We start from the raw sequence: 20,860 nt of genomic DNA, 5'->3' as shown, positions 1-20,860 counted from the left end.
GGTAGACCTACATATTAAACATGTTCTCTCAGTGTTAGAGCAGCTAAGGGCTCAGTCTGTACGTGATTCATGCCCACCCTTCCCCAGGAAGAGCCACTAAATTATCCAGAGGGGAAAGGCCTGCCAGACCAGAAATTAAGGAGGAAAAAACTTTTCAACGTGAATTATTTGCTGGACATGACTGTGGTGCCCCAGACATCCCTTTATAGCTCCGACTCCCAGCTTCAGAATGGGTTTCCGTCCCATTTTTCCTACTTCAGGGAACTGTCTACACTCCCCCCTTTACCAAACACATACACACACACACACGATCACCTCCACAGTTTCATTATCGCTCAGAGATGTCAACAAAGCCAGTTCTCAGCCCCCGATTTACTGCAGATTTCTCCCTGCAGTGTTTTGGGACACTAGCTGGCCACCGTAAATGACATGCTCCAATCAGTGTTCGGCATTGCAGGAGATGCCATTTGGGAAAGCCATCAGGGCCACTTTACGCATCTGACCTTCACGTGTCTGCATGCTGTAAATATCCCCCTGGCCCCTTTGTAGACAAGCTCAGAACACAGTAACTTGGAGCGAGAGAGAAAAAATAAGAGAGTGAGAGAGAAAGGAAAATAGTTCGCTCTTCACCCCAGGCACTGCCTCCTGCATCTGCCTGTCAATCAACCAGAACTACCAATCACCAGTCACGGATCATTCTCTGACCAATCAATTAGGGTTTCTCAATTAGGCCTTGTGATTGGAGTGTCCGCCCTGACATGGAGGGTTGGGAGTTCGATCCCAGGTTGATCCCCAGGACCCAGTCTGCTTGGCACTCAGCATTAAGAAGATTCATTTGTAGAAAGGCCCTGCGACAGACTAGCGTCTTGTCCAGGGGGTGTACTTGTACATCAAGCTACCTCACGCTACAGAAACAGGAGATAGGTTCCTGCTCTATTGGTCGTTATGGCTCGGGTCAAAGGGCGAGCCGAGCACAATCACATTATGGGTCCAAAGAGAAAAGCAGGATAAAACCAAGGTTAAGGTTAGAATTAGGGTTAGGGTTGAGGCTAAGGTTAAAGTTGAGCTAGGATTAGGGTTATGTTTAGGGTTAGAGTTTAGCCAGGGTGTGAACATGAAGCTAGGGTTAGGGGTCAGGGTAATGGCTAGGGTTAGGGTTGAGGCAAGCTGTGGACATGAAGCTAGGGTTAGGGTTAGGGTTGAGGCCTGATGTGGATATGAAGCTAGGGTTAGGGGTTAGGGTAATGGCTGGACTGTGGACATGAAGCTAGATTTAAGGGTTAGGGTTAGTTTTGAAGCGTGCTGTGAACATGAAGTTAGATTTAGGGGTTAGGGTAATAGCTAGGGTTAGGGTTGAGACGTACTGTGGACATGAGGCTAGGTTTAGGGGTTAGGGCAATGGCTAGGGTTAGTGTTGAGCTAGGCTGTGGACATGAAGCTAGGTTTAGGGGTTAGGGCAATGGCTAGGGTTAGGGTTGAGCTAGGCTGTGGACATGAAGCTAGGTTTAGGGGTTAGGGTTAGGATAATGATTAGGGTTGAAGCGTGCTGTGGACATGAAGCTAGATTTAGGGTTATAACATAAGAAGTGACATTTTCCCTCTCAATGATGTTCATTTATATCTGATTTAAATGTAAATATTAATCTTTCACTTTCTTTCCTTTTATTTCTGCCAAATCCTGATTTGACTTTAGAAATGTTATGCCCCGGGATGCTCAGTGTGTGGTGACGGGATGCTGGGTGTACACTGTTCCTGTGGAGTGTGTTAGTGACCTGCTTAACGGGTCAGTGGGAACTCTGGGTTTGGATGAACGCTGTCATGTGTGATAGAGGGGTATTAGAGGTGAGTTAGCCAACCGACACACCCAGATCTTTTCAAATAAGGTCACTTTCTCTTACATACACACCCTCACTTTCATTACACATGTGTGTGCATGTATTTGTGTATGTGTGTATTTGTGTATGTGTGTGTGTGTGTGTGTGTGTGTGTGTGTGTGTGTGTGTGTGTGTGTGTGTGTGTGTGTGTGTGTGTGTGTGTGTGTGTGTGTGTGTCACTCCTCAGATGGTAGAGCGGTGTGTCTGTCCAGAGCTCAGGCCGTGAAACCGTCCCTCAACGGCACATCTGGACACCACACCACTACTACAACACACTACTCATACATGAGCTACTACTCATCCAGGATCAATAAGGCTACCAAAATAAGATCTTCTAAGATTTAACTCATTTGATTTCATAACTAATGGATTATAACTCCTTATAACTTAATATGTAACTTGTAATTACATATTAATGCATATAAAATCATCCTGTATGCACAATTGACTTGAAGAGTGTTTAGAGCATATTTTTAGAGCATATTAAACACATAGCATATTAAACACAAACACATTGTAACACCTTATGTAAAGTGTTACAACTAATGTAAATTGCATTTTTTTCCTTAGTTGTCCTTTAGAGGATAAATGATTGAATCTAATTGAACTAAATAGCTTATTAAGTGTTATTGTTTCAGCTTGTAATGGGTTTAAACTGATTTGACCTCTGACCTCCGAGACATGTCCTCATGTCATGGGGTGTTTAGATATGGAGGCTGACAGAAAACAAATGTCCCTGTGAAAATGTAAATAATTTAAAGCTTCTGGGGGAAGTAATGTTCTGGAACGTTGGTTCTAGAAGGCAGAGCCTTTGTTGGGGTTTTCACCCAGAACAAAAACATGTGGGGTAAAACAATGTCTCAATTAAGACAAAATCTGTGAAAAAAACGTTTTTATTTTTTAAATCTAAACTTTTACTCTACAGTGGACAGTTCTAGGAAAAAGAGAATGGCTCACAGTGTGCAGTCTATCAAATGTGGATATAACATTAAAGAGCGCCTAGTTTTTTGTCAACAGAAAACAGCAGACAAGGACCAACCCTGCAATCCACCATCTCTAGCCCCTTGGCCGCAGCTTGGCACAACCTCCCCTCCCAGTCGTCACACACAGTCCAAGCATTGGCAGGAGGTTCTGGTTGGTTGGAGTTAGTTTAAATGTGAAAGGTTACTGCGGTGGAACCTGTCGAAGAGAGGGAGTATCAGGATCAAAACGACAGAGCTGGGATGCACTGAGCAGGTGTGTATGTGTGCTTGTGGACGTGCGCGTGTGCGTGTTTTGTGGAGGATATTGTTGAAGGTGGGAGACAGAGGGGGGTCTGGATTTAACAGATACGGTTACACAGCGAATCACTTACCAGTGCCGATGGGAGGGAAGCTATAAATTGACTAGCCATGCTGACACTTTTTAAAGCGAATGATGCTGCCCAGCGGCTGTACCTCCACTTATCTCCTCTAATCTGCTGGATGGAAACACACTCACCGTCACGCACAGTTAACATTAAATAACAGCTCTGTTACGAGAGAGAGAGAGAGAGAGAGAGAGAGAGAGAGAGAGAGAGAGAGAGAGAGAGAGAGAGAGAGAGAGAGAGAGAGAGAGAGAGAGAGAGAGAGAGAGACTTTTTCCTGCCACAAAATACCGCCCCCTGCCATTACCCCTAAATTTAGTGTGGGTGTTCTGGATGGCCACCCGTCCTGCGCCCTGCTGACATTCTGCTTTCATCCGTCTTTGTCAGAGAGGATGATCTGTCAGGCTGGCGGTCCTGTGGACATCCCTGGGTGTGACATGAACTTTCTGATAAGCTGTGAACAATGTTGTTGCATGTTAAGGATCCCCCAAAAGAAACATGATGTATTACCCCCCCAACCCCCTCCTCTGTCCCCTCATCCCCCTCCTCTGTCCCCTCACCCCCCTCCTCTGGCCCTTCACCCATCAGAGCACCTCCCAACAGAATGTTGTCATCTCATTGGCTAAACACAGGTCCCTCTCTGGCCTTTTCTCTCTCTGTCTGAAAATTTGAGCTGTCTCTCTTTGTCTGAACACTCTCAACATTGAAATACATACATGCGTAATTAATCAATCAATTCTTACTGGAGTAGTTCTTTATCACGCACGCACGCACGCACGCACGCACGCAACACAACACACACACACACACACACACACACACACACACACACACACACACACACACACACACACACACACACACACACACACACACACACACACACACACACACACACACACACACACACACACACACACACACACACACACACACACACAAATTTGCCCAGCACTAAGCCCAGGACCTTAACTCAGGGCCATCAGGGTGTGGACAGGCAGGTGGGGAGGATCCAACAGGGAGCTGCTTCCAGGGAGAGGCCCAGTCCAGCTGCCCTTTGTGTGTGTGTGCATGTGTGAGAGAGAGAGAAATCCACAGGAATCCACAGAAGTCACATTCATAGCACTGTGCCTTTGGAGGACTCCCTCAGCTATCACTAGACCTGGAAACACTAACTTACAGTATGTAAAAACTTCTGGACTTAATCCTAACTTGAGATGCACAGATGTCACTTTTTTCACTTAAGTCATGCATATGTCAGAAACATATGTGCATTTAAATTTGGTTTGGATTTGTCCCTATGTGAACTGAGGAACATTTGAATAACACCTACTCGATAGTTACTGCTTTCACCTCTACAGACCATGTAGTATCTATGGGGCATAGTTTGGAGGCTGTGTGTATTGCCTTGCCTGGGTGGTTGGGTGTATTGCCTGGGTGGCTGCTGGGTTGAGAGGGTTTGTTATCCCAGCTGTTTGGGGGAAAGCCTGCTCCCATGTGACCAGTGTTTCTCCAGCTGTTCCTGGATCAGCACCCCCAGTGCCCTCTGCACTGCTCTGCCAGTAGGACCCACTGAACCTCAGACTACGGTACACTACAGCAGCCTGTTACACACAGCCAGTCTCTCACTGTGTAGGTACCCACTAGGCCTGAATCTCAAGGCCAGAGTCTGGAGCACCAGGCCAGACTACACTACAGCCTGCTATACTGAACTTGGTGGGCCTTAACCTCCAGGCCAGTCCAGACTACACTACTAGAGGTTACCTGAGGAGAGCCCCACCATGCCCAGGAAAAGGAAGAGGAACAAGAAGAGGAGAGGGACTCCAGATTTCAACAGGGAGCCAGAGGTGGTGATGACACAGGTGTTCTCCACACACATATTGCAGAACACCGATCCCCTTACCAACCACGTCATCTCACATTATCTGTCACATCTGCTCCTGCCATGCCCTCTAGTGCTCATCCTGTGTCTCCTTGACCTCCCGCTACTCCCCCAGTGCTATCTCCCTCTCTCTGTGTGTGTGTTTTTTAAATGTATTTATTTCACCTTTATTTAACCAGGTAGGCTAGTTGAGAACAAGTTCTCATTTGCAACTGCGACCTGGCCAAGATAAAGCATAGCAATTCGACACATACAACAACACAGAGTTACACATGGAATAAACAAAACATAGTCAATAATACAGTAGAACAAAAGAAAACAAAAAGTCTATATACAGTGAGTGCAAATGAGGTAAGATAAGGGAATTAAGGCAATAAATAGGCCATGGTGGCGAAGTAATTACAATATAGCAATTAAACACTGGAATGGTAGATGTGCAGAAGATGAATTTGCAAGTAGAGATACTGGGGTGCAAAGGAGCAAGATAAATAAATAAATAAATAAATACAGTATGGGGATGAGGTAGGTAGATAGATGGGCTGTTTACAGATGTACAGGTGCAGTGATCTGTGAGCTGCTCTGACAGCTGGTGCTTAAAGCTAGTGAGGAGATATGAGTCTCCAGCTTCAGAGATTTTTGCAGTTCGTTCTAGTCATTGGCAGCAGAGAACTGGAAGGGAAGACGACCAAAGGAGGAATTGGCTTTGGGGGTGACCAGTGAGATATACCTGCTGGAGCGCATGCTACGAGTGGGTGCTGCTATGGTGACCAGTGAGCTGAGATAAGGCGTGGCTTTACCTAGCAGAGACTTGTAGGTAACCTGTAGCCAGTGGGTTTGGCGACGAGTATGAAGTGAGGGCCAACCAACGAGAGTGTACAGGTCGCAATGGTGGGTAGTGTATGGGGCAATGGTGGGTAGTGTGTGTGTGATTGTGTGGGCAGAGACAGGTGTGCTGGAGTCAGAGCAGATCCCCACCAGCTGCAACCTGTTCCATAATCAAGACCTCTACATATACTCAGTCCTGTCTCTTCCACACTGCCAGATCATAATCTCTGCTCAGTCAGTCCATGTTTCTAGCCGTTTGTTCCTGTTGTCCTGTTGTGCCTGTTTTCCCTTGCCTGACACTGTTTTCCTCTCCGTTACAGTTCTGCCTGCTCTGACTCTGGTCCCTGTCTCCAGTCCGACTTCTCGTCAGTCCTGCTACTCTGTCCTGGATTCCCCACTCTATCCTCCCTTGGATGCCCTCCGGACCTGCTTACCCTGTCTCAACCCCTGTCGCTCCAGCCTCAGCCTCCGCACCTGGTTTCCTGCAACCCGCCCAAGCTTCCCCTGACCTCCACTCCATCTTCCCCCCGTGTTTCAATAAATACCTTGGTTACCTCATCCCAGTCTCCTCGTCTGAGTCTGCTCTTGGGTTCACCTGTTCTGCTCCGCGTGACAGTATCCCTGTTTATACCTGATGCTAGCATGTGTCCTTTGTCCTGATCTTGTCCACATTCTGATTGTGCCCACATATTTAGACAGCTGTAGACAAATAAAACATGCATTATCTGACTGTGATCAGATATTATAAGTGTAATCAGACAAGAACAGGACAATATCAGGATGAAGGATGCATGTTAGAAGAAGGTATAAACAGGGCTATAGACACATTAGTAATGAGGACATCAGGTCACAGCACATTGTTTCACTAGATGAATCGGTATACGTGCGTCATGTCGGAGGGGTTAACTTTGATCTGCTGGAGGCATGTCCAATTAAAATGGCGAGAGCTCTGACTGTCAACAGCCAGGTGTCGTGAGTTAAGTGGAATTTAGCACATGACGCGATGAAATTATACGCTCGTCTTACAAGGTATGAGACACCAGTCATTCAGCTAAATTCTGGACAAACTGTTTTGTCAGAGGAATACCCTCCCATGAGTCTGTGCGTCCAGTATAAGAATTTAAAAAGTTAATGGACCAGACAGCCTTACCATATTCAACAATAACAATCCCTATTTTCTTGCCTTTATTTACCGGGGCCCGGGGGTCTCTATTTACTTTGAATGTGTATTTATAAGGGTGTGTGTATGTGTGTGAGGGACCTGTTCTGCACAGGGGTTAAACTGTCCCAGCTGGTCCTACATGTCTGTCATCAGAGCTATTACAATCCCCCTGCAGGGGGGAGAGGGAGAGACATGGGCCAGTGACCTTGAAACCAGTGCTGAACATTACCCCCCCCCACACACACACACACACATATATATATATACCAATATACCTCTCTCAGACTTAGTTTCTATGTGTCTATATAAATGTGTTCATTTGCTACATGCAGGCTGATTGGCTACGAAGTTTGGCTGATTGTCAGACAGCCAGGAACATATTTTTCACACAGCCTGGCCATTTCAGCCAAAGTAGCATTAGCACCCTGCCCTACAGAACATTAAGAAACTCAGTTGCCGTGGAAATCTTTAACGGAGGACAAAGTGCTAATGCTACAATGGGACTCTAATGAGCGAGCGTCAGTGTTAATTTCTCTGTTCGACAAAGGGCCTCTGTGATCCGTCAGTGTGTCAGCGGTTAGCAGCTAAGGCCTGTGTGCTGTAGCAGGTGTGTCCTCCACACTTCCTCCGTGCTGAGACACACGGCATGTGTCAGCTCAAAGACAGCATGGGGGTCCGTGGCTGTGGAGGGGGGCGGGGGGGGGGGGGGGGTCAGCGGGCGGGAGGGGTCCTGCTGGGGGTTATTTGGATCATGCACAGAGTGGTCAGCCTGAACGACAGCTCATTTACATCTCCCTGCGTAACTCTGTAGCCGTGACATCAGAAGCTCCTTATTTTCCCACCAGGCCTCTCTGGGCTGAGGCCTGATGATGATTGTTACCTGTCAAGGGTTTGGCTGAGAAACCCAGTGGAAAGAAGAAGAGAGAAGAGAGAGGGATAGTGAGACAATAAAAGAGAAGATGCAACAGTGCGAAGGCTCAGAGAAGAGTGAGGAGAACAGGATAAGAAAAGAGTTAAGAAGGCTGGCTGACTGGGTGACTGGGTGACTGGGAGGCTGGGTGAAAGTGAGTGTTTGAGGGGCTTTGTGTGCTCAAGAGAGTGTTGGGGAGTGTTGAGTTTCTCAGAGTGTTGTTGTGAGGCTAATGACTCAGCAGCCATCGTCTCATCAGAATTGATAAAGATAGAAGAGATTTAAACGTGTTACATGTCAATAATAATTTGTTACATGTTACTAGTCATTTGTTACACGTCATTCACAATCTGTTACATGTTATTTCAATTATGAATTCCAAGTAAGCCCTGCCCATGCAGAGATACTAATAGCCAGGACGGGACGGTAAAACCTTTCCAACGCGGAGAACAGTAAGAACTGATCCAGCAGGGTACTCAAGATCTCTGGAGGAAACTTTGCCAGGGTCAAGTTCTGCTACCTCTCTTTCTCAAATTAGAGCCTCCAGTTGGTTTGGAACACCCCTAAAATATCTCTCTCAATCCACTTCCTCAATCCACTTCCTGTAAAGGGCAGGAACCATTTGTTACTTAGGATGTATTTATTCTCACCAACAGCGCTGTTAGAGATCCACTGTCATAGGTACTATAAGGCTATTTTGGGGAATCAGGGTGTCACATTGTGATGTCATCATTCCTTCTTGCCAAAGGAAGGGTGATTTTACATTGTGATCTGGGCCTAGATGAGTTGGCATGCTGGTTTTGGGGCTCTGGATGGTTTAGCTTAGCGGTGGCTGCTAGGTTTTAAAAGTGGCTCAGTTGGGGATCCGGAGAGGAACACACCTCACCCAGTCTGGTGGCTTCTGGGTAGTAAAAAAGGGCACAGGAATGATCCCATTTGTGACTTTTCATTGAGCCCGGTGCAGGGATCCAGCACGGCCCCAGTTAGCCAGCTTCTGATCAGGGTCCTGCCATGAGCCCAGCGATGACTACCACATCATTAAAGTGACCACCAACTGAAACAGAAACACCCCTCTGACGCCTACGCATGCCACTTCACCCTTCTTTAAAGACCAACGGTTAAATCAAATGAAAGTTTACAGAAATACATCTATTCCAGCATTGTGGTTCTGGGTGTGAAAACATTGTAACACACGAGTTGCGGTAAGAAAATTGATTAAAATGTATGTTAAATGATTTGGCTCATTTTCACACTGCTATCGGATAGCCGAGTGTGATCTGTACCATATTACGGCTGGCATGGATTGGAGATTAGTCCGCAGCTGTCTCAGTGAACCTTATCGTGCCGGTTTCCCGGAGAACAGGATAACCTTTTCGTCCCTTGAGGGCGAGCGGCTGGGACCACCTGACATCGGATCGCCTTCCTGGAATTTGGGGAACGGCGGTGTCCGTTCATAGAGCCCACCCCACGAGGGACGTGGCATCCCTGAATTGTGTTTATTTGTTGGCACCCTGTCGTGAAAACCTTCCCATCAACTGCATATTAATCTTGTCAGCGAATTTCCAAGGCTTTTTTTCTCCCCTCTCTTCAAAACCACTCCGCCACACCACGACCTCTTGATTAATTTATGACCCTCTCCTCACTTCTCCAGTCCTCCCTGTCCTCCTCCCTCTCTCACTTTCCCCTCTTCTCTCCTCCATGTTCCTTTCTCCTGCCCTACTTATTTCTCAGTATTCCTTTGCCCCCGTTACACACGAACACACACACACCTTACATACACACACATAAACACGTAGTAGCCCTGTCCTTTGCTGACACATCGGCCTGGCAGGCTGGTCAGGGCACACCAACATCAATTTATGGGCTCAGCACTGGGCACCTAGAGGACTGCCCTTTCCCCCTCGGAGGAATGAAGGGATGAAGAGAAGCAGAGAGAGGAGGAAGAGTCATGGCAGAAGGTAGTCTCCTTGAACCTTTTTATCTCAGTGTACCTCTCTTGGCTTGCCGACACAGCAGTAGCGACAGGCTCTTGTAAAGTGGTGTGTATAAACAAGACAAGGCCTTCGATGCGCATTCCTATGCTTTTCCCTCACTTTTCTCTCAATTATCAGGTGCTTAATATGTGTGTTTTATAGGCTTGGGCCAAACATGTGTGCTGGGATTCGGGTTGCTGGGGTCTGGGAGTTTAGAGGCCCTGAGGGACCTATCCACACCATGAGACCACAGCACAGGCAGCACTGTGGGTCCCCCAGCACCACACACACACAATCACGCACACACATTTGGCACACATAGCAACTGCAAAATACTACACACACTACACTGGGAGATTGGACTCACGTTGAGGATCTGAGCAACCAAGAATAATACTGCAGACAGTAGTCAACAACATATCATGACATCACTGAGCTTATTTACTTGGGTGGGGAGATCAGCATTTCTGTCTAAATTTGGAAGGCTGTTGAGTTCCAAGCCACGTTGACAGGTTGACAACTAATGGAAAATGTCTCTGAAACAAAATGTCTGACACTGAGGCTTGTGACTGTGGGTGACAAAAACAAGTCCAAAAAGACACACGGGCAAGTAATTAGTCAAAGCTGAAATTACTGACTATTCAGCTCCTCACGTCAACTGAAATGCAGAAACTCACACCTGGTGACAAGATCAGGAGTCAGAGGGTTGTCTGCCACTCAAAACCCAAAGGTCACCCATGGTCACCCCGTCACCACTCTCCCCCTGTCCTCCCACCCTCACCTCGTCTGCACTCTCCCCCTGTCCTCCCACCCTCACCACTCTCCCCCTGTCCTCCCACCCTCACCTCGTCACCACTCTCCTCCTGTCCTCCCACCCTCACCTCGTCTCCACTCTCCCCCTGTCCTCCCACCCTCACCTCGTCACCACTCTCCCCCTGTCCTCCCACCCTCACCTCGTCACCACTCTCCCCCTGTCCTCCCACCCTCACCTCGTCACCACTCTCCTCCTGTCCTCCCACCCTCACCTCGTCTGCACTCTCCCCTGTCCTCCCACCCTCACCTCGTCACCACTCTCCCCCTGTCCTCCCACCCTCACCTCGTCACCACTCTCCCCTGTCCTCCCACCCTCACCTCGTCACCACTCTACCCCTGTCCTCCCACCCTCACCTCGTCACCACTCTCCCCCTGTCCTCCCACCCTCACCTCGTCACCACTCTCCTCCTGTCCTCCCACCCTCACCTCGTCACCACTCTCCTCCTGTCCTCCCACCCTCACCTTGTCTACACTCTCCCCCTGTCCTCCCACCCTCACCTCATCACCACTCTCCCCCAGTCCTTCCACCCTCAACTTGTCACCACTCTCCCCCTGTCCTCTCACCCTCACCTCGTCACCACTCTCCCCTGTCCTCTCACCCTCACCTCATCACCACTCTCCCCTGTCCTCCCACCCTCACCTCGTCACCACTCTCCCCCTGTCCTCCCACCCTCACCTCGTCACCACTCTCCCCTGTCCTCCCACCCTCACCTCGTCACCACTCTCCCTGTCCTCCCACCCTCACCTCGTCACCACTCTCCCCTGTCCTCCCACCTCACCTCGTCACCACTCTCCCCCTGTCCTCCCACCTCACCTCGTCACCACTCTCCCCTGTCCTCCCACCCTCACCTCGTCACCACTCTCCCCTGTCCTCCCACCCTCACCTCTTCACCACTCTCCCCCTGTCCTCCCACCCTCACCTCGTCACCACTCTCCCCCTGTCCTCCCACCCTCACCTCTTCACCACTCTCCCCCTGTCCTCCCACCCTCACCTTGTCACCACTCTCCCCTGTCCTCTCACCCTCACCTCGTCACCACTCTCCCCCTGTCCTCTCACCCTCACCTCATCACCACTCTCCCCCTGTCCTCCCACCCTCACCTCGTCACCACTCCCCCTGTCCTCCCACCCTCACCTCGTCACCACTCTCCCCCTGTCCTCCCACCCTCACCTCTTCACCACTCTCCCCCTGTCCTCCCACCCTCACCTCGTCACCACTCTCCCCCTGTCCTCCCACCCTCACCTCTTCACCACTCTCCCCCTGTCCTCCCACCCTCACCTCGTCACCACTCTCCCCCTGTCCTCCCACCCTCACCTCGTCTGCACTCTCCCCCTGTCCTCCCACCCTCACCTCGTCACCACTCTCCCCCTGTCCTCCCACCCTCACCTCGTCTGCACTCTCCCCCGTCCTACCACCCTCACCTCGTTTCCACCTCCATATATCCTACCACCCTTACCCCATCTCCATTCTCCCCCTGTCCTCCCACTCTGGCAACTATGGCTCCAGCCTGCCAGCCTTCCAGATTTACCGCCACGCTGAAACATGGCGAAAGGGATCTGGCACTTTCAGAGTACACCATGCGAGAGACGGCTGCAAAGGCAGACGAGTGTCAGGGTGGAGAGTTCAGAGGGCAAAAATAACAGAGACAATGATCGCGGTTATAAATTCTGGCGCAGACGCATCAAGCTGTCCACGCGCTCCTTAGGTAGGGTGTCAGGCCATTGGAAGTGAAAACATTAACCCCATCCTGACTAAAAAGGTCATAACTCACAGCCCAGCTCTGACATGAGTTACTGTCGCTCATTACGGCTGGACAACCTGTCTTCTACTCCCTCTCTCTTTCTATCTCTCTCTATGTCTCTCTCCCTACTATCATTGATGTGATGGTGGGTGGATGTATCCATTGCTAGAGTCTCTGGAGTGTTAAAAGATACTCTTACCCCCTAAAAAATGTGAATGCCCCAAGTGTGCAGCGAGAGGAACCGAAAGCAGTGGTGGTGTCACCCACACTTCATTTTTACAATTCGAACACAACGCTCTCATATGATATGGGCTGTTATTCGGGTGTAATTTATATTCTACTCAGGCAGTGTGTGAGGCAGCTTCAGAATGAGGCCCCCCCACTGCTTAGTGGCACTCTGCCCAGGCCAGACCTCTCTGCCCTCACTTCACCAACACTCTGAAAACCTCACCAGAGAGAGGGAGAGAGAGAGAGCAGTCCTTAACACCCCAGACCAACTCTATTCAAGACCTGTCTTATCTACGATCACCTCATTTCCAACCTTTGATTTAACCTTTGCTAAATAGAAGGGAAACTCATTTATTTGTAAAGAAATATATACAAAAAGGATAGAAGGGACAAACATAGCATTCAAAGGGGTGGTTATGTGTTAATAATTCTTCTTAACTACTTGGCTAAACCAAGATGAAATACGAAGAGCTTAAATCAACATAGCCTTTGAATGGACTATAACAGTAGTAGTGCATGATAAATGAAGGATTTATATCGTTTTACAGATTTTTTTGTCACAGTAATTTGGGTATGAAATAAAAAGTGCTGCCAAAGTGGTGTAATCGAAGCGTGGGAGTCACTGTGTGCTTTAGATAGATTTATGGCCCTGCCGCAAGTTAGCCAGATAAAATGTTACTTGAGAGCAGCTGAAAATGTTAGTAAAATGAACAGAGGAATAGAGAGGAGAAGAAGGGAAAAGCCTAAAGAAAGCTTAGAGACCAGGATAACACATATCTAATGATCTCACACATGGCACTTATCTTCCGAACAGCTGAAAACACCATTTTTTGCTCCACCATCGATAAAACATCCAAAGGGAGAGTACTTTCAAAGAGATTTAATCTGTTTTCCTTCCTTCCCTCCCCTCCATCCATCCCTCCATCCCTCTACAGCTAGCACCAACCTCTGGAGATCAGGCCTGACTCTGTTTAGCCGGCTGGTGATAAAAAGGTTATCTGCAATGTATGAAGGTGCTAAGCAGAGATCTGTCAGTGTGAGCACGCCTGGGGGCTAGTCAGGGATGGAGTGCGAGGTTAGAGAGGAGGGGAGGGAGAGAGGGAGGGAGGGAGTGAACCGCTTAATGGTTTTATTGAATTAATCACGAGTGAGAGATCAGCCATGGCCAGAGGCAACCACAAGGCCCTAGCTGTATAGCTGGAGCTACACGGCGAGGCGGACGGCAGGGCGGTGATCCCAGCCCATTGGAATGCCTGCTCAGAGCCATGAAAGAATAGACGACTTCAATTGGGTTATTGGTCTGTGGAGAGACTAGTGCGGCAGAGAAAGGAGAGGTCCTTTAACTTAATTAAACACTAATATGAAGCAGTCAGTGACTCTCCCTCTTTGTTCTGGGGGGGGCTTTGGAAAGAGGGGGGCTGAAATCTCGACCTTTGTGAATCGTGGTGTCCAGCATGAGGTGAGGTGGGGGGGATTAGACGAGGATTAGACTGTGTGTTTTGGTGGTGTGTGTGTGCTTGTGTGTGTGTGTGCGTGTGCCCAAGCTGGTGTTGGCTGCCCGGTCCGGTCAGAGGTCTGATCACTGACACCAGGATTACCCTGAGCTCAGAGCCCAAACCTTCCTGCTGACAGATGACTGGGTCCAACACACACAGGAGACACACACTTTGCACCCTCATCTGACCTCTGGATACGAGTGTGTCTGTGTGCTTGTGTGCATTATGTGTGTGTTTGTTTGGATCAGTGATCGTAGTGAGCGGGCAATAATCCAACAGGCTGGCAGCCAGTCTAACCTTACAGGAGGATAAATATTAGCTACTCAACTCTGAAATATGGAAAGAGTGAATATACTAGCATTATTGTCCCTGCAATCTGCCTACATTTACCTTTGCTGACAGTAGAGCTGCTAGAGAGTCAGAATCTACCCAATGTATAACATAGCAAAGATGTAAAACAACTAGATTCCAATGGTCTGGAATAGCTCATGAAAATATCTGTTAACTTTGCCCCATATTAAACTAATGCATCGGCATTCCCAGATAATTACTATATTGTATTTATCAGTTTCACGGTGGTAATAAAAGACTAAAGAGCATGTTTGTTTCTGGTTGACTGACAGTTCGACCCTGTTTCTGGGTGGTCTGGGGGGTGGGGGATCTTTGACAGGCCATCCTTACCCTCCTTTCAGACATTTATTTTATTTTCTTCTCTCTTTAAAAAAAAGAAGCTTTAAAGGGAATAGCCGTGCCCACGTCAGGCTTCAATTTCTCATCCCTAAAGGCTATCCTGACATGTTAGACACAGATTCCACATGTTCCCCTTTAAATGAGCCACTCTTTCCCTTTAAAGATTCCACCCCTTCTCCCTCTTGGGCTATTTTGACACACTTTGACATGGTTCACTCTGCACTCATTACTCACAGGCATTTTTGGAATAGCTTCTGATTCCGTCTGATTATTCCATGTTTCCTCGACTTTGTAGCTGGTTTTGACACCTTGATTCAATGGTAGGTCAAACCGAGACATGCCCACTGGAATAGAGCATCCATGCCATCTCTCTCGCTACACTACAGGATGTTTGGGTAGTTAGCCTCCCTCAATGTGTGTTAATTGTTTGTGTCTAGGGGTAGATCACCAATTATCTCTCCAGTCCTCCTATGCTGCTGAAGTGAACTGATATGGGTAGTTATCTTCTCCTAGTCCATACAATATGTTCAACACACCTGCAGTTAGGCCTTACAGTATATATATATTTTTTTTATTGAACATTTATTTAACTAGGCAAGTCAGTTAAGAACAAATTCTTATTTACAATGACGGCCTACCCCGGCCAAACCCTAACCCGGATGACGCTGGGCCAAATGTGCGCTGCCCTATGGGACTCCCAATCACGGCCGGTTGTGATACAGCCTGGAATCAAACCAGGGTCTGTAGTGACGCCTCTAGCACTGAGATGTAGTGCCTTAGACCGCTGCGCCACTCGGGACCAATTGGTCAAATTAAGGTAAGGGAAGAACTACGTTCATGTACTATAGAGAAACATTCCAGTATTCAGGCTGACTCAATCATGCAACTCAAAATGAAACTTTTGACCTACGAGGTAAGGACAGCAGGGTGCACAAAGCCCTACAGTGTGTTTGTGAGTGTGAGTCTGTACAGTGCAATATTTACGATGTGGGTACAGGTTTTTGGGATTCTTTGATGTAAACTCTATATAAACCTGTATGTCATCGTTGCTATGTGTTTGTGGTTTGGTCCTATACGTACTGGTTCCTGTGTTCCCAGATCGCTGCGTTTATAGATCTATGCAGCCAGGCTTTTCTGACACAGGAAATTGTCTGTCTGTCTGGGGGATTGTGGGCCCTCTGTCCAGCCTCCTATGAGATTCACTCCCAATGTGACGGTAGGAACTTCATCACAATGACAGACGCACTGCACTCTACACTCCACTCCCCAGGAAAACATCCCACAAATTAGTTTCAGCCTTTTTAGAGCTTAGATTGATTATTTGTTTGGACATTGTAATTTCTAGCAGTTGTTTGCATTACTTTGTACATAGTTCTATGTAGGAAATACATAGTTTGTTGAGACCATTTACATTTAAATTAGTATAATTTCTGTGAAATACAGTGCTTTGAGAATGTATTCAGACCCCTAGACTTTTTCCACATTTTGTTACGTTACAGTCATATTCTAAAATGGATAACATTTTTGAAAATACTCAGGAATCTACACACTATACCAAATAATGACAAAGTGAACGCAGGTTTTTAGACATTTTTGCAATAGAAATAGCTGATTTACATAAGTATTCAGAACCTTTGCTATGTGACTCTAAATTGACCTCAGATGCATCCGATTTCCATTGATCATCCTTGAGATGTTTCTACAACTTGATTGTAGTCCACCTGTTGACTGGCAAATGACAGTCTTTGCCAAAAGGCCCCTAAAGACTCTCAGACCATGAGAAACAAGATTTTCTGGTCTGATGAAACCAAGATTAAACCCTTTGGCATGAATGCCACGCGTCACATCTAGAGGAAACCTGGCACCATCCCTACGGTGAAGCATGGTGGTGGCAGCATCATGTCTGGATGAAACCTGGCACCATCCCTACGGTGAAGCATGGTGGTGGCAGCATCATGCGGTGAGGATGTTTTTCAGCGGCAGGGACTGGGAGACGAGTCCGGATTGAGGCAAAGACGAACAGAGAAAAGTACAGAGAGATCCTTGATGAATACCTGCTCCAGAGCCCTCAGGACCTCAGATTGGGACGAAAGTTCACCTTCCAACAGGACAACGACCCTAAGCACACAGCCAAGACAACGCAGGAGTGACTTCGGGAGAAGTCTCTGAATGTCCTTGAGTGGCCTGGCCAGAGCCCAGACCTGATTGAACATCTCTGGAGAGACCTGAAAATAGATGTGCAGCAACGCTCCCAATCCAACCTGACAGAGCCTGAGAGGATCTTAAGAGAAGAATAAAATAAACTCCCCAAATACAGGTGTGCCAGGCTTGTCGTCATAACCAATAAGATTTGAGGCTGCCAAAGGTTCTTCAACAAAGTACTGAGTAAAGGGTCTGAATACTTATCACATTTACATATTTCAGTTTTTTTATTTAATAAATTAGCAAAAATTTCTAAAATTCTGTTTTTTCTTTGTCGTTATGGGGTATTGTGTGTAGATTGAAAAATTGAAAAAAACATTTAATCAATTTTAGAATAAGGCTGTAATCTACCAAAATGTGGAAAAAGTCAAGGTGTTTGAATACCTTCCGAAGGCATTGTATGCCCCCTCCTAATGCTTTAATGATGCTCATTGCAATAAATGCTTTGTGTATTTAGGCTACTTCATGGTTTGTAGCATAATACGGTCTACTATATCCATTTATCCATTTGACAAAGATATTGTGCTCAGTAGCTACTTTGTGAAAGTGTATGTATTCCATTAGTTTCCACAGTGTTTTTCCTTTCACAAACTAAGTCCTCACTGCTTGTGTGTAATCCGGATTTATGTCAAAGTATATTTAGATAATAACTGATTAAACCTTTGACAAACATCTCATTCCATGTCATTTCATCCATCAGCCCTGCTGCTTTAAAACCTACTCCATAAAACCTCAGGCAGAGTGCCGTTGTTCAAGTGTTTTTGGAACAAATCGGAGCAGAGCTAGTCTAATGGGTTTGTATTTATTTTCTGTGTTTAATTGGACAAATTAATTGCATTCCAGCAGTGGAGTATAGTGGCATTATTGTTCTAGAGAATAAACACGGAGAGGTCCAGCATGGACTATAAAACTGTAGGATAAACAGGGCTCTCAAAGGAAAGTATTGAATGTCTGTTTATGGGTAGTAATATGAAGTGCAGGGCTCTAAAATGACTAATTACATCAGCTATGTGGATTTCTGGGGAGAGCTCTTGAAAGGTGAAAGTGTGTGTGCGTTTGTATGTCTGTTTTCCGATAATGGGATGGATGTGTGTCTGTTTCTGTATTTATTTGTGTGTGCGTGTCCATGTCCGTGTCCGTGTGGGGGGCTTCATAAGGGCCCAGGGAGGGTTGACCTCGGTGCGGGGCAGGGGGAGAAATGGTTTCCTCTCCCCTGATCTCTCCAGACTATTAAACCATGTTCCTCTCTTCCGCCCAGATGAGTGGAGGCGTGCTGCTGACCCACTCGACATGTGTGACTGCCTGACGCTGTGGAGGGAGCGCCACCACTTTCACCTCCTCGGGCTGCAGTATAACAGCCATGACTCTCTATGGAACACTGCTGGAATGGATCATGCGGAAATGGGAATCCTATTATACAATATTTCCATCTACTTTTTAAAATGTTGAAAGTGGAGATATAATATATAATTATATAATAATATATATAATAATTAGATGGAAATCATGGTTCATCCACATGACCGCTGTAGCTTTATGAATGTGGTGAGAGATAGAACAGAAAGAATGCAAGACACACTAACCATACGGGGTTATTCAGAAAAATAACGCCACAGAAAATTCAATTAGAAACTAAAGAAAAAGAGAGGTAAATAAAGAGAGTAAAAGGGCGGAGGCAGATAAAGGGAGCGTTCATATGGTAACTACCCCAGAGAGAGGTGGTCAGAGCTGGGCATGACTGAGCGTTCTGCCACCTCATCACTTAGACCCTGACTGGATGACCACCAAACCCTCGCCTTCTCCTGCCGCGCTCCCATAGCAACCAGGTTATGACTCAGGGTCTCCTCGGACCGATCCGCCACCCCATATCTTAGTCAGGTAGCTGCAGGCTAGAGTGCTGGATGCAGATTTAACCTAACACATGGCTCACTATTGGAATGACTTGTGAAATGATTCACTCACTAACTGACTAATTGTTAACTTACTGTTCACTGTTTCAATCTGTTCGAAAAGCTGAACACGTCCTCCAGTTCAGCAGGTGTTGCTCATAGCTCATCTGAACAACTTCTCAGACTTGTTTGCGGTTGCTAAGCAAAAGCATCCAAACAGAGGCCAAAGAAATGCCACACTGACACTGTAATACTAGAAGACATATACATCTATGTGAAAGATAGGGGTCATGTTCTGTTTGAACTTGAACACTATAGATAATGGATTATTTGGGGTCTGTCACCTCCATGCTGTGGTATGCAACGAATATGATGACGATGCTGTATTGATGTGGAGTTTGGATCAGTGGTCAGTCAGTGTTGGACCCTGTCCTAACCTTAACCATTATGAGCTGAACAGCAGAACAGGTGCTAGGGCTGTAATCTACACTTGGATAGGGGCCTTTAGATTCACATGGACGCCATATGTGGCTACCGCCAAGTGTTTTGGGAAAGGTAAGCCTTCCACCCAGTGGTCAAGTTCAGTAGTGTAGCCTACTGTCTCAGCTAGGTCACCTGTGATACAAGTCAGTATTAGACTTTGGGAGATGTCGTAGAAACTAGCCACTAGGACCAACAGTGAGTGTCTGCCTCACCATACGGTGTGCAAAAGGTTTCATGTTCGAAATCAATGAAAGAATGTTGTTTTTGTATTAAGCCTATCCCAAACCTCAACTCTTCGGCGTTAATGCCTATATTTTACCATAACCTTAAACATGTGGATTTAATGCCTCTGGTGCATTAGAGGCCTGTTAGAAACCAGTGATAGAAAGTTGTTTTTGTTTTAAGCCTGTCCCAAACCTTAACCCTTCGGAGATAATGCCTAACCTTAAGATTTCAGCATTAATGCCTAAACTTAACCTTAAACTATTTGAAAGTTGACATTTGGAACACCTTTGAAATTTGAGAAACATAAATGAACGTTTAATTCTGACGTGAGACTGCGGGAGCTTGTGACTGTCTAAGCCAATACACTACTGAAGAAAAAGACGACTGTTTTCTCTCTCACTCCAATCCAACAGTGTCCCACGGCGGACTATTTTGGAAAACATTGTACTTGGCACACCTGATACACCATGTCATCATATTATCTGTACAGCCTCTTAACACTGTACATATAGGAGGGGTCCTCTGCATGAACGCAGCAATTACGATACATATCTGCTTTCGACCTGACCTGTGCTTATAGCTTACTTTTTGATAGTTATTCCATTCTCTTATAAACACTGATCTTGAAACTGGATTTGTCAATCCATAGTAATTTATCCAGGAACACCTTTTAAATAAGACTACTAGAGGTAAGCACTTATTCTAAATTTCTCTCTGACAGTTTACTCATCTGAAGAGCCAAGAGTCTGTCATTTTCAAGAACAGTCACAGCTATGGAAACCACTGCCATTTCTCCCAGGTACACTGGCCTGTTGTCTGTGAAAAGCTATGAAGCTGAAATGAATAATAAACTCGGGGTCCGTGAGTATCTGTAGCCACAGTGCAGATGACTGAGATGGAGGGAGGAAACATCATAAACATTTCACTCACTGTGTGCTATAGCTGTTATGGGTGTTCGGTTAACAGCCAGAATATGAAATGTTGACGAAAACACCAGGGAAATATTGCTATGAAATCCCTCACTTTTAGATATTGTTTGAGGCAGAGAAAGAAATTACACACAATAAACTGGAAAGGTGCACTGGAGGCTGTACTGAATAAGGCACGGTTAAATTGAATTCAG

The 20,860-nt window shown here is 46.7% G+C and overlaps 1 protein-coding gene across 1 annotated transcript; it reads left to right on the top strand.

Moving 5' to 3' along the window:
- Window positions 1-10,634: 10,634 nt before the first annotated feature.
- LOC135562982 (uncharacterized) lies at window positions 10,635-18,446 on the top strand. The gene is made up of 2 exons (XM_065005607.1): window positions 10,635-12,353; window positions 18,399-18,446. The coding sequence occupies exons 1-2, from the start codon at window positions 10,635-10,637 to the stop codon at window positions 18,444-18,446; spliced, it is 1,767 nt and encodes a 588-aa protein (XP_064861679.1).
- The last annotated feature ends 2,414 nt before the right edge of the window (window positions 18,447-20,860 follow it).

Source organism: Oncorhynchus nerka, linkage group LG1 (genome assembly GCF_034236695.1).
Source record: "Oncorhynchus nerka isolate Pitt River linkage group LG1, Oner_Uvic_2.0, whole genome shotgun sequence".
Lineage (NCBI taxonomy): Eukaryota > Metazoa > Chordata > Actinopteri > Salmoniformes > Salmonidae > Oncorhynchus > Oncorhynchus nerka.
Note: the sequence above shows the minus strand (reverse complement) of the source record. Positions and strands in the feature narration are given on the sequence as shown.

Bases quoted from the DNA above. Each gene is read 5' to 3' on its own strand.
- LOC135562982 (XM_065005607.1), top strand. From the start codon at position 10,635: ATGCAGAAACTCACACCTGGTGACAAGATCAGGAGTCAGAGGGTTGTC. The intron at 12,354-18,398 runs GTACACCATGCG...TCTTCCGCCCAG, and splicing joins AGGGATCTGGCACTTTCAGA to ATGAGTGGAGGCGTGCTGCT.